General features: G+C 44.0%; 1 protein-coding gene across 1 annotated transcript; it reads right to left on the bottom strand.

Moving 5' to 3' along the window:
- Window positions 1-51: 51 nt before the first annotated feature.
- On the bottom strand, window positions 52-5,582 carry LOC127637290 (ras-related protein Rab-19-like). Its single transcript, XM_052118260.1, has 3 exons — window positions 5,097-5,582; window positions 1,307-1,490; window positions 52-1,212 (listed from the first exon to the last, which is right to left on the bottom strand). Exons 1-3 carry the CDS (start codon window positions 5,313-5,315, stop codon window positions 929-931), a joined length of 687 nt encoding a protein of 228 aa, XP_051974220.1. The 5' UTR covers window positions 5,316-5,582; the 3' UTR covers window positions 52-928.
- Between the last annotated feature and the right edge of the window lie 7,850 nt (window positions 5,583-13,432).

Here is a 13,432-nt window from a genome sequence, read left to right as displayed (position 1 = left end):
CACTGTTGTGCTGTCACTTTTTGATTTATATTAGTCATTAAGTATATGTGTTGTTGAGCGTACCAGATCGCCTCATGCCCGGTCGACTGTGTTGCCTTTGTGAGTATACTTTTCTGAATGTGTTTGACGCATGCGCACTACAACTGCGTTGTGACTTCTTTAGGTCAGTCAGGGTTCAGCGCATGTGCAGACGAGGTGTGTGACTCAAGAAAATCTAGGTGACATACTGTCTTTATGATTCTTGTGGCATTGTTTAAAATTGACAGCAAAGGAATAACAGCATTTGAGTTGACCACTTTCTACAGGATTAATATGATTTTGAGTGCGTCTGTCAAGCTCGGCATGCAGCCCTACTTATGAGATCAAACGATGAAATGTTGAGTTTAATTTATCAGAACTGTATTATTATTAATTACTTTAACCTAAAGTTGAGCTATTAATAACTATAAACCAGCATTTGCTTGCAAACTAGCACAACCTTACGGACTAATAATTGAGTACATTTGCAAGCATATGAGTTTGGGGAAGTGCCACCAGTTAGTTGCATCAACTTTATCTAATTCTTTGCCAAAAATATTTGAAAGACCATGTATGCGTGATCCCCTTTATGTGAATATTGATGCACCTGTCCCGTCTTGTTTTATATAAAATACGCTTCTCACCAGACGGTTTAAGATTTAATTGGTTCCTGTAACACAAGATTTTCTCCAAAGCAACTCAAAGAAGTAGTGAGACAGTCTCCAGTCCTCTGATGGGTCAGATGTCATATAGTGTTTATTAAGGGCGTAACACAGGGAGGGCAGCGCCCGCAATGGTCAACAAAAATGACTGGTGACTATAAACGGCTCAGGACGCCAGGAGTGCCCCGACAGCTTCTTTGCACTGCGGCCCGTAAGATGCAAGTTACGGCACTTGTGTTTATTGTGTATCAGCATTCACAGGTCGTTTTCTTGTGCGGAAATGGAGTATTGTGAATGGCTCGTGAGTTGGTTGGCAGTATGATTTGTGGGGAGTCGTTACAGAAATCGTCCTGTTTCGTGTTCATCCTGTGTCGTAGCAGCAGTTCTCGCGCCATCATTACAAACACGTCCTGTATGCTCTGAGCCCGTTTAGCTGAGGTCTCCAACGCTGCTAACATGCCTTCTTCTTCTGCTAGTTTACACGCATCCTCGAAATCAACATCTCGCTTGGACTCCAGGTCACTTTTATTACCTAGAAAAAACATCAAAGACTTAATACGTCATGTAGATAAGAGGCTATCTGAAAACTCTTCATCAAAACATCATTGCGTGTGTATGTGGTTTACCTATTAGAGCCAGGAGTACATTTGCAGCTCCAAACTGATTAACCTCATGTATCCACCGCGGGACCGAATCAAACGTGTCTCTCCGTGTGATGTCATAGGCGATCATGGCTCCATGTGCACTGCGATAGTAACTCTGTGTGATGGTGCGGAAACGCTCCTGTCCGGCCGTGTCCCACACCTGCATCTGCCAGCAACAAACGGATTCTTACAGTCAAAACCCAAATCAATCTGTACATGATCACCATTTGTCTTTCTCCTGATGATTAAACATTCATTGAAAAGCATTCATTCTGCTTTCAAAGGATATATTAAAATAGTTTTATTATATTTAAAAGTTAACATCATAGAAAATACTACTTTGCTCTTTCCCCTAAAAACATGTTTTGAATTAATTTGGTATTTATATCAGTGTTTCCAATTAATTACCTAGTATTAGTTTCATAATGAACCGAAAATACTTTTGCACTTCTCCATAATAATATAAATGTGTCAAACCGTTGCTTTGGCAAAGCATCTCACTCCAAGTCAGTCACTTGTTAGAAAGTTCATATTATTATTGTGCTGTTGAAAGCAAGCCAGAGCACATCATTTTATAATTCGCTAGCGATCTAGTAACAGCTGCACCCTGTTTGATTGACAGGAGGTGTATGTGTGTGTGTGCTGAACATGTTTTCCGAAAACGCTCGTGCTAATGCGTGCCTGAACGGTCAAATACATTTCAAAATTCCTCCAAAATCCCCGTCTTGGAGAGGTATTCATGTAAACACGGAGAGTGATGTTTAAGTGGATTTGTATTAGAATGTGGGACTTGTAATTATAAATATAAGCTAATAGACCTGCTGCTGTCTAGTGTGTCATCATAATAACCAGAACAAGAAAACACTCACTGCTCTTGACTGGGTAACTTTAGTAGTTTTAAAGAGTACTGAAGTATTATAATCATACAGTGAAGACCGGTAATAGTTTTATGTTGCATTTCATTCTGAATGTTTACTTGAATACTTGAAACTGCTGTTAAATATGAAGGAATCGAAGCAAGCTGTATTTGTAAAATGGTATATTCTTGCTCACTCAAATGTCACTTCAAAGCACCACCTTGGCACAACTGCATTACCCAAGTGTGTTAATTAAGCTAGATGCACTTTTGAAGTATGTGACTATTATGGATTAATTAAACTTTGACTTTAAAGCCCCCAAGAATTAAAAATGAATGTTATGCTGATTAAAGTCCATATCTACTGGCTTTAAGGTCATCTTTATGCAAGTAAGACTTTTAAATGTTGACAAAATTAATTCTCAGAAGTTAAAATCGTCTGTCTCTTCCGGCTAAAAAGATGCAGCAACACCCAGAAACCTAAACTAAAACAGACCCTGCACCTACACCTGTTCAGCGCTCCCAGCTGTGTTCTAACTGCCGATGAAAATGCCTTCACAGGGCTCTTAGAAGGAAATACAATCCATGCTGTAGGGTTGTTCCAAACTGATTTTCCAATAAGAATCGCTTAAAAAGTGAGTTCTGACTGACCATTATCACCTTTCCCCCATCTTAAGCTATCACAGTGGAGGATAATTGTCTTCAAAGGGAATAGGGGTGTGTCGTTCGACATGGCATGGATAAAAACACCAAATTGAACTGCTTGTCAAAGCACTACACAGGGCCTTTAAAACTTGTGAAGGGGAGGAGAATTGTGTTCGTCAGGTGTTTTGACAAAAAAGACTTCTGCAGATGATCCACATTTGCATCCTCACTCAAGGTTCATCTGAAAGCTTCCTTTTTCCTTGACCCTCGGAAATTGGCCTGGACTTTTGCCAATTTCCGACTCAGGGCTTGGAGGACAGAGGAGTGAGGAAGCATTAATTTGAGTATTGAGAAGCACCCACTGCCTTGACAATCTGTCCATTTCTTAAAATTTACTCTTACAACATGATAGCAGAATTTGAAAGACTGAAAGATAAATCACATTTAAAAATTAAATTTTAATTTAATATGACTTATAATAAACATGGTTTGGTGATAATGAAGAGGAATTTGAGCCTTGCTGAGGGGGTACACAAGAATGACATGACTGTAGGGGTGCACAGGACAGACTGGGTTGCGGAGCTATGAAAGACTGACGGATGTGGAGTTAAAAAAGACTGACAGAGCTGTGAGGGTACACAAGACTGACAGGGTTGTTGAGGTACATAATAGTCCAGAAGATTGACAAGGCTAGGGGGTGCACAGGACAGATTGGTTTGCTGTTAAGATCCAGAAGGCTGACAAGAATGTGGGCTTTGCATGACTGGCAGGGCTATGAGAGTCCAGAAGACGAACAAGGCTATGGACTAAACAAGACCGATGGGGCTGGTGGGGTACACAAGTCTAAAGGGGTAGTGCGTGTAAAGATGATTGACGGAGCTGTAGAGGTACACAAAACTGATGGGACTGTGGGGGTACACAAGACTGGCAGACTGTGAAGGTCCAGAAGTCTTACCAGGTTGGGCAGGGGGGGGTTGCACGGCTAAGCAAGATTGATGGAACTTTAGAAGTCCAGAAGACTGATGAGGCAGTGGAGTTAAACAAGACTGACGGGGCTGTGAGGGTACAAAAGATTTACAGAGCTGTAGAGGTACACAAGTCTGATGGGACTTTGGAGGTACACAAGTCTGATGGGACTTTGGAGGTACACAAGTCTGACGGGGCTGTGAGGGTACAGGTGACTAACCTGGCTATGGGGGGGGTGCACAAGACTTACGGGACTGTGGGGGTACAGATGACTGACCGGGCTATGGGGGAACACTAGACTGACAGAGATGTGGGGGTACACAAGACTGATGGGGCTGTGAGGGTACAGGTGACTGACCGGGCTATGGGGGAACACAAGACTGACAGAGATGTGGGGGTACACAAGACTGACGGGCTGTGAGGGTACGGGTGACTGACCGGGCTATGGGGGAACACAAGACTGACAGAGATGTGGGGGTACACAAGACTGATGGGGCTGAGGTGACTGACCGGGCTATGAGGGAACACAAGACTGACAGAGATGTGGAGATACACAAGACTTACTGGACTGTGGCGGTACACAAGACTGATGGGGCTGTGAGGGTGCAGATGACTGACCGGGCTATGGGGGAACACAAGACTGACAAAGATGCGGGGGTACACAAGACATAAAAGGTTGGGAAACGGCTAATAAATATGTTGTCTGCAGTCTGACAGAATCCTCTCTGCCTTAGGAAAGAAATCTATAACCTGTTTATGTAATCTGATACATGACGTCCAACTAACAAAAATGAAAGTAAAATGCGTTGATCTTGAAAGGCCAAAGATTTCTAAGAAAACCACACATCACTAATGCAAATTATCTTCTTTGTTTCAATTCAAATGATTCCAACCCTGCTGTAGTTTATTGAGTTTATATGTTGTTATACAACATCAGATGAATGAGATGGGCACAGTCCACACATATATGAGACAAACACAATGATTATCCATGTTTATTTAGATAATCATTTCCTATTGAGTAACGACGTAAAACACCTTTGGTGTAAAACTTTGTAGCATGGGGGTCAAGATTAACCAGCAGAACCTGTTCTGCAATACCAATGCTGGTTTAACTAGTTCAGTCTTGCAACATGTAATTATATGAATCAACCCAGCCTTGACATGCATTCTAGATTGAAAAGTAAGACTGCATCTGCCAAAACAATTAAATGTATTTGCAACTTTGTGCAGGTATTTTAGATTCTAATATCTTCAATGAATTTATCTCTGTAAACGTCAGATGTAAATATGAGAGAGCCAGACCTTTACTCTTTTACCCTCAACGTTCAGTGTTCGGACAGTGAAGTCAACTCCAATAGTGTTCTGCTGCTTCTCTGAAAAGTTTCCAGTCGTGAAGCTCTGGACCACACAGGTTTTCCCCACGTTAGAATCTCCAATGAGAATAATTTTGAAGAGGAAGTCAAACGAGTCTTCTTGTTCTGATTCAGACTGCATAGTCCACTTCTTCTCCTCTTGATCCATGTGTAAGACTGGCTCTAGATCAGGGCAATAATGTGCTGGTCCAGTCTCAATGTAATACTGTGTTCAAAACATGTTCTTCAGTAAAGCTCCCTAAATGAGTGCTGACCCAGTGTCCCATAGTTAAATGTGTTGCTCTTCACACCCTCAGGAACAAAAGACCGAACAGACGAGAGCTCTCAATGTACCTGCATCTCCGAGCATTAGAATCTGCTGTTGTTTAATCCTAATGGTGTTCTGGTGGTGTCGATGCCTTGTGGAGCTCTTTCAGCTCTCGAATGTAAATATCCACGCCTGTCTTCACCTCTCTTGGGGTTGTAAGCAGGTGTAACAGGTGCAGCCTTCTGCGTTGCATTATGGGTTATGTAGTGTATTAGATCTAAACGACGGTAAACCAACAGTAAACAACCTCCTGCTAAATGTTTCCAAAAACAACCAGAGAATTATATGTATCTTAGCAAAGAATATATGAAAGTAACAGGAATAATACAGTAATAATCTGATGAAGATAATTACATATAAATACCAATGTGTCTATTAAAAGAAATATGTGCACAACATACATATACTTACGGGACTGACAGGCTGTGAGAGTGCAGATGACTGACCGGGCTATGGGAGAACACAAGATTGACAGAGATGTGGGGGCACACAAGACTGACGGGCTGTGAAGGTACGGGTGACTGACCGGGCTATGGGGGAACACAAGACTGACAGAGATGTGGGGGTACACAAGACTGACGGGCTGTGAGGGTACGGGTGACTGACCGGGCTATGGGGGAACACAAGACTGACAGAGATGTGGGGGTACACAAGACTGACGGGCTGTGAGGGTACGGGTGACTGACCGGGCTATGGGGGAACACAAGACTGACAGAGATGTGGGGGTACACAAGACTGACGGGCTGTGAGGATACAGGTGACTGACCGGGCTATGGGGGAACACAAGACTGACAGAGATGTGGGGGTACACAAGACTGACGGGCTGTGAGGGTACGGGTGACTGACCGGGCTATGGGGGAACACAAGACTGACAGAGATGTGGGGGTACACAAGACTGACCGGGCTATGGGAGAACACAAGACTGACAGAGATGTGGGGGTACACAAGACTGACGGGCTGTGAGAGTGCAGATGACTGACCGGGCTATGGGAGAACACAAGACTGACAGAGATGTGGGGGTACACAAGACTGACGGGCTGTGAGGGTACGGGTGACTGACCGGGCTATGGGGGAACACAAGACTGACAGAGATGTGGGGGTACACAAGACTTACGGGACTGTAGGGGTACAGGTGACTGACAGGCTGTGAGAGTGCAGATGACTGACCGGGCTATGGTCAAGTCAAGTCAAGTCAAGTGGTTTTTATTGTCGTTTCAACCATATACAGTTAGTACAGTACACAGCAAAACGAGACAACGTTCCTCCAGGACCATGGTGCTACATAAAAACAACAAAGGATAATACCTATATAAACTACCTATATATACCTATATAAAGTGCACGTGCAAACATGTGCAAAAAGTACAGGACAGTACAACAAATTACTGACAGTGAACAGGACAATAGACAGTGCAGCGCCGACCAGTACTCAGTAGTGCAAAAAGATGACAGTTTCTAAAAATGTAAACATAACATACTATGAGAATGTTCTATGCACATAGCAGTTATTGAGGTAGCAGACAGTTATAAAGTGACAGTAATTAAAGTGCAACTCAGGACACGTGTGTGTGTCAAACCAGTCTCTGAGTATTGAGGAGTCTGATGGCTTGGGGGAAGAAGCTGTTACACAGTCTGGCCGTGAGGGCCCGAATGCTTCGGTACCTCTTGCCAGACGGGAGGAGGGTAAAGAGTTTGTGTGAGGGGTGTGTGGGGTCAGTCCACAATGCTGGTTGCTTTGTGGATACAGTGTTTTTTGTAAATGTCTTTGATGGAGGGAAGAGAGACCCCAATGATCTTCTCAGCTGTCCTCACTATCCTCTGCAGGGCTTTGCGGTCCGAAACGGTGCAAGTCCCAAACCAGGCAGTGATGCAGCTGCTCAGGATGCTCTCAATAGTCCCTCTATAGAATGTAGTGAGGATGGGGGTTGGGAGATGTGCTTTCCTCAGCCTTCGAAGAAAGTAGAGACGCTGCTGGGCTTTCTTGGTGATAGAGCTGGTGTTGAGGGACCAGGTGAGGTTCTCCGCCAGGTGAACACCAAGGAATTTGGTGCTCTTGACGATCTCCACAGAGGAGCCGTCGATGTTCAGCGGAGTGTGTTCACCTTGTGCTCTCCTAAAGTCAACAACCATCTCTTTTGTTTTGTCGACATTCAGGGACAGGTTGTTGGCTCTACACCAGTTCGTCAGCCGCTGCACCTCCTCTCTGTATGCTGACTCGTCGTTCTTGCTGATGAGACCCACCACGGTCGTGTCATCGGCGAACTTGACGATGTGATTCGAGCTGTGCATTGCTGCACAGTCGTGAGTCAGCAGAGTGAACAGCAGTGGACTGAGCACACAGCCCTGGGGGGCCCCAGTGCTCAGTGTGGTGGTGGTGGAGATGCTGTTCCCGATCCGGACTGACTGAGGTCTCCCAGTCAGGAAGTCCAGGATCCAGTTGCAGAGGGAGGTGTCCAGGCCCAGCAGGTTCAGCTTTCGAATCAGGTGCTGGGGAATGATTGTGTTGAATGCTGAGCTGAAATCTATGAACAGTATTTGAACGTATGAGTCCTTATTGTCTAGGTGGGTGAGGGCCAGATGGAGGGTTGTGGTGATGGCATCGTCCGTTGAACGGTTTGAACGATACGCAAACTGCAGTGGGTCTAGTGAGGGGGGCAGCTGGGTCTTAATCTGCCTCATGACGAGCCTCTCGAAGCACTTCATGATGATGGGTGTAAGTGCGACGGGACGGTAGTCGTTGAGGCAGGACACTGAAGACTTCTTTGGCATGGGGATGATAGTGGTGGCCTTGAAGCACGTTGGAACAACGGCGCTGCTCAGAGAGATGTTGAAGATGTCGGTAAGAACATCTGCTAGCTGGTCTGCACATCCTCTGAGCACTCTGCCAGGAATGTTGTCTGGTCCAGCAGCCTTCCGTGGGTTGACTCTACGTAGAGTTTTCCTCACATCTGCCGTGGTAAGACAGAGCACCTGGTCATTGGGAGGAGGGGTGGACTTCCTCGCCATCACGTCGTTCTGCACTTCAAACCGAGCGTAGAAGTCGTTCAGCGCATCTGGAAGGGAGGCATCTTTGTCACAGGCAACTGATGTTGTCCTGTAGTTGGTGATGGCCTGGATGCCCTGCCACATGCGCCGCGTGTCACCGCTGTCCTGGAAGTGACTGTGGATTCTCTGGGCGTGTGCGCGCTTTGCCTCTCTGATTGCCCGTGACAGTTTGGCCCTAGCTGTTCTAAGGGCTGCCTTATCGCCTGCTCTGAAGGCGGAGTCTCGGGACCTCAGTAGCGTGCGCACCTCCGCAGTCATCCACGGCTTCTGGTTGGAGCGTGTGGTGATGGTCTTGGAGAAAGTGACATCATCAATGCACTTGCTGATGTAGCTGGTCACTGATGCTGTGTATTCCTCCAAGTTGGTAGAATCGCCATATGTTGCAGCCTGCCTGAACATGTGCCAGTCAGTACACTCAAAACAGTCCTGAAGAGCAGAGATGGCTCCTGCTGGCCAGGTTTTCACCTGCTTCTGAAGTGGTTTTGTGCGTCTGACGAGCGGTCTGTAGGCTGGAATTAACATAACAGAGATGTGGTCTGAGTAGCCGAGGTGGGGGCGGGCTCCGCCCGTGCAGCGCCTGGGATGTTTGTGTTAACAAGATCAAGCGCGTTCAGCCCTCTCGTTGCAAAGTCCACATACTGATGGAATTTAGGGAGCACTGTCTTGAGATTTGCATGGTTGAAATCTCCGGCGACAATAAACAGTCCGTCGGGGTGAGCGTTCTGCAGTTCGCTCATAGCCCCATACAGTTCACAGAGCGTTTCCTTAGCGTTAAGCTGGGGAATGTAAACTCGGTTATGCAAACAGTGGTGAATTCCCGTGGTAGATAAAAAGGTCTGCATCTAACAGTCACAAGCTCCAACAGCGATGAACAGTAACTAGAGACTAGCATAGAGTTCTTGCACCATTCCGTGTTGATGTAAACACACAAGCCACCACCGCGAGTCTTACCGCAGAGAGCTGTATTTCTGTCGGCACGAAACGAGGCGAGCCCGTCTAGCTGAATGGCGGCATCCGGAACTCTGTCGCTGAGCCACGTCTCCGTGAAAACAAAGACGCAGCAGTCTCTAAACTCACGCTGCGTAGCCTGCTGGAGTCGGATATAGTCCAGTTTATTGTCCAGGGAGCAAACATTTGAGAGCAGGATAGACGGGAGAGCCGGCCGGCTAGGGTTTGTTTTTAGCCTAGCATGGACCCCGCCCTCTTTCCACGCTTCCGCTTTCGCACACCGCTACGACGTCCTCTCCCCGGCCACCGGCATCAGGCGACGCCGAGGGCTGGAGGCCTGGTCTCCGCAGCAAGCCGAGTACGCGTAGCGCCTCCTGCAGGTCATCATGCAGCTTGGTTTTTGCATGAGTCTTATATTTGAGTAGTGTCTGGCGATGGTAGACACGAACACTGGTTGCTCCGATGTCCATGTGTTGCAAAAGTCGGGCTTTTTTAACAAAAATAGCACCATTGTGGATCCGGAGTGGCCGCTGCGTGCTACCGCGACGCCATCTTTCAAACCGGGAGAACACAAGACTGACAGAGATGTGGGGGTACACAAGACTGACGGGCTGTGAGGGTACGGGTGACTGACCAGGCTATGGGGGAACACAAGACTGACAGAGATGTGGGGGTACACAAGACTGACGGGCTGTGAGGGTACAGGTGACTGACCGGGCTATGGGGGAACACAAGACTGACAGAGATGTGGGGGTACACAAGACTGACGGGCTGTGAGGGTACGGGTGACTGACCGGGCTATGGGGGAACACAAGACTTACGGGAATGTGGGGGTACACAAGACTGATGGGCTGTGAACAACCAGAGAATTATATGTATCTTAGCAAAGGAATATATGAAAGTAACAGGAATAATACAGTAATAATCTGATGAAGATAATTACATATAAATACCAATGTGTCTATTAAAAGAAATATGTACACAACATACATATACAGCAGAGTCCAGGCCAGTGAAAATGCATTAAACATCTAATTTAATCAAATAAACCCATTACACAATTTATCAGCATAACAATTTAAGTGACATTGTTCATGAAAATGTACATGAATTTGATAATGTCTTCTATTTGCCTGACGTAAGGAAAACCTGAGGATCATGTTCCACAAAGCAAATGTTTTGTTTTGAAGGAAGCAAGAAAATCTACAAAGAGTTCACATGATCAGTGTCACAAATGTGCTTATATTAGAGACCTAGAGATGATGAAATATTACCATCCAGGATGAAGTTATTCAAACATGTCAACAGTCACTTTACAGCATATCCTTTGACACTTTTAATTAGAAAGCATTCAGCCAGAAGCCCATATTCAAGAAGCATAAAAGCGTTCCATTTACCACATATAACTTGATGTTATTTTTAGAATTAGTTTACACATGACTAACATTAAAGGGTAACTAAACACCTGCTCAGAGTCTGACTCCACCCACTAGAAATATTTGAAAATGCAGGAAAAGTGGGCAGACCCCGGCGGGGATAGAGGGAACGAACAGAGTGCTGAGCGGGGGGGGGCACCTGAGACTCGTAGTGACGGATTAATTGACAGCTGCTGTCAGACTCTGTTATTATTATTCCTCACACGGTCGCAAGACGACATGTACATGAATCTGGCGTATGGAACGCGAACGGGGCCAATAGTCTATTTACGAAACGCGTGAAATTTGACCGCGTCAACACGCGCTGTTTGTTCGCGTTAACGCGGCAAAGAGCACAGTAGCCAATGAAATTGCTGTATTTGAGACTATATTTGCATATGGTACGTATGTCTCTGATTGGTATGTACGTATACAAACATCAGAAGTCATGTTTATTAATGAATGATGTCGTAATGGTACACGTATGCAAACATCAGACGTTATAATTGTTCATGAGGGATAATGCATTGGTACGTAGTGTGTGATGTCAGCCTTATGTCATGATTTGTCATGCCCTTTGTCCTACGTTCTTTCTCAGTATGAAACGCGATCAGGCACAAAGCAAGCAGCTGAAACCATAACCATGGCTCTTAGAAATTTTGTAGCAAACCGCCAAATAACTTTTTCAGACTGCGTGGAGCTGGCTTCTTCTAATAACCATACTAATGAAGATTTGAATCTTGTAATATTACGGTATGTCCAAAAGGCATTACATTTATAAGAAAGATGGCTGACTTAATGCAACTTGAAATCATTACATGGTATGGAGAATTGTCCTGTCTTTCAATACCAGCGGATGTTGCGGACTTTAGATAGGACAGGTGCGCAGTCATGTGCAGTCATGATAGAACAGAAATGGCCATCTCTGTTCCCACAAAGTTGGGAGCATGAAATTGTCCAAAATGTCTTGAAAATAATAAAAAATAATTTAATAATATAATTATACTAATAGTAAAAATAATTCTTTCTTTCTCAAAACTGAGTTTGGATTTCTAAGTGATCAATTTATGTACAAGTGTTTTCCCACATGCTCATTGCCTAGGTCATCAGAAAATTAATGTGGCATTTAAATGGCAGTGTTTCCCAAATTAAACACAAGAGCTGTTAGTTTTGAATGATGTGAAACTCTACTGATAGAGTTTTGCAAAAGTTTGTTTTTCAAATGCAAACTCAGTGCAAAGCAATAATGTCCTTGTATTTTTGCAGACTTGGTCTAAAGATTGGGTATATGAGTGAATGGTTTCACCGAGTGATCCTCAAATTCCACTTTTAGCATCTTAGCAATTTGAAAAAACTGTAAAACAAACTGTGACAGATGTCAGCCTATATGGAATGAACCAAGAAAATCTTAAAATTGCATGGAACTGAGAAGCATGAACTGGAAGGAACAAAAACAGACTGCAATTAAAAAAAACAACAGACAATTATTTTAATGCAAGCAAAAAAAAAAAAAAATGTGCACACATCACCTTTGGAATAAAAGAAAAGAAATCTGGAAATCTGTTTGTTAGTAATCTGTACTGAATTACAACATGAATTACATGAATTAAACATTAATTAAACTCCTGTCTTAATATAAACCCTGTCTGGGAAACCGCCCTCAATATTTAACTAAGTTATTCTTGCCACTATAACTTATGGATCCCTAAAGACAAGTTTATGGGTAAATAACATATTAATAATAAAAGTATAATGAATATCAAAACACATGTTAAATATAATGTAGTAATTTTATTGTAGCACTCATCATCCTGCAGCAGCCAAGATGATGTTCTGCAATACAGACAACAGCAGAAACTCTACAACCAATTAAACACCAAATTACAAAACATTATTAGGCTATGTGAAAGTGAATAAATGTGTGTGTGTGTGTGTGTATTTAGTTATAAATGTGTGCTGTATAAGTTAGCCTATAATACTTTTGGAAATTATAACTTAAAACAAAAACAAATAATAACCCATAAAGATACATTATAATAATTGTATTATATGGATAATTAGCAATTACTTAATATACATTTTAACATTACTCTAGCACAGCAGTCAGTAAAACAATGCCACAATAAACTGAATGATTCATATGTAGGAAGGCTACATCTTAAGGTAAGTCTGTTTTTCTAAAATATTACACTTCAATACGTACAGAATGTGCGCGTTAAGAAACACGTTCAAATTGGTCGTCTCAACATGGTAAAACTGTGCGTCTTTACACGCACTAAAGTAACGCGACGAAAACTGACGCCTTAACACAACCAGAATGAGCGTGTCTACACGTTCAAAAGAAACACGTAAAAATTGCCGCGTTAACGCGAACAAACAGCGCGTGTTGACGCGGTCAAATTTCACGCGTTTCGTAAATAGACTATTGGCCCCGTTCGCGTTCCATACTGGCGTGGTGAGCTGGAACCTGCTTACGTCAGCTGTCACCGCTTACGTCACGAAGTACCGCAACAGCCAATAGGAAAATTCAACTGCAGTAGCCACCGTTCA

The sequence above is a fragment of the Xyrauchen texanus genome, chromosome 45, assembly GCF_025860055.1.
Source record: "Xyrauchen texanus isolate HMW12.3.18 chromosome 45, RBS_HiC_50CHRs, whole genome shotgun sequence".
NCBI classification, from domain to species: Eukaryota; Metazoa; Chordata; class Actinopteri; order Cypriniformes; family Catostomidae; genus Xyrauchen; species Xyrauchen texanus.
Note: the sequence above shows the minus strand (reverse complement) of the source record. Positions and strands in the feature narration are given on the sequence as shown.

What these genes read in the sequence shown, in the direction of transcription:
- LOC127637290 (XM_052118260.1), bottom strand. Translation starts at nt 5,315, where the DNA reads ATGGATCAAGAGGAGAAGAAGTGGACTATGCAGTCTGAATCAGAACAA. An exon ending in TTGAGGGTAAAAGAGTAAAG is followed by an intron (nt 1,491 to 5,096) that starts GTCTGGCTCTCT and finishes TGTTGCTGGCAG; the next exon opens with ATGCAGGTGTGGGACACGGC. An exon ending in TGTACTCCTGGCTCTAATAG is followed by an intron (nt 1,213 to 1,306) that starts GTAAACCACATA and finishes TGTTTTTTCTAG; the next exon opens with GTAATAAAAGTGACCTGGAG.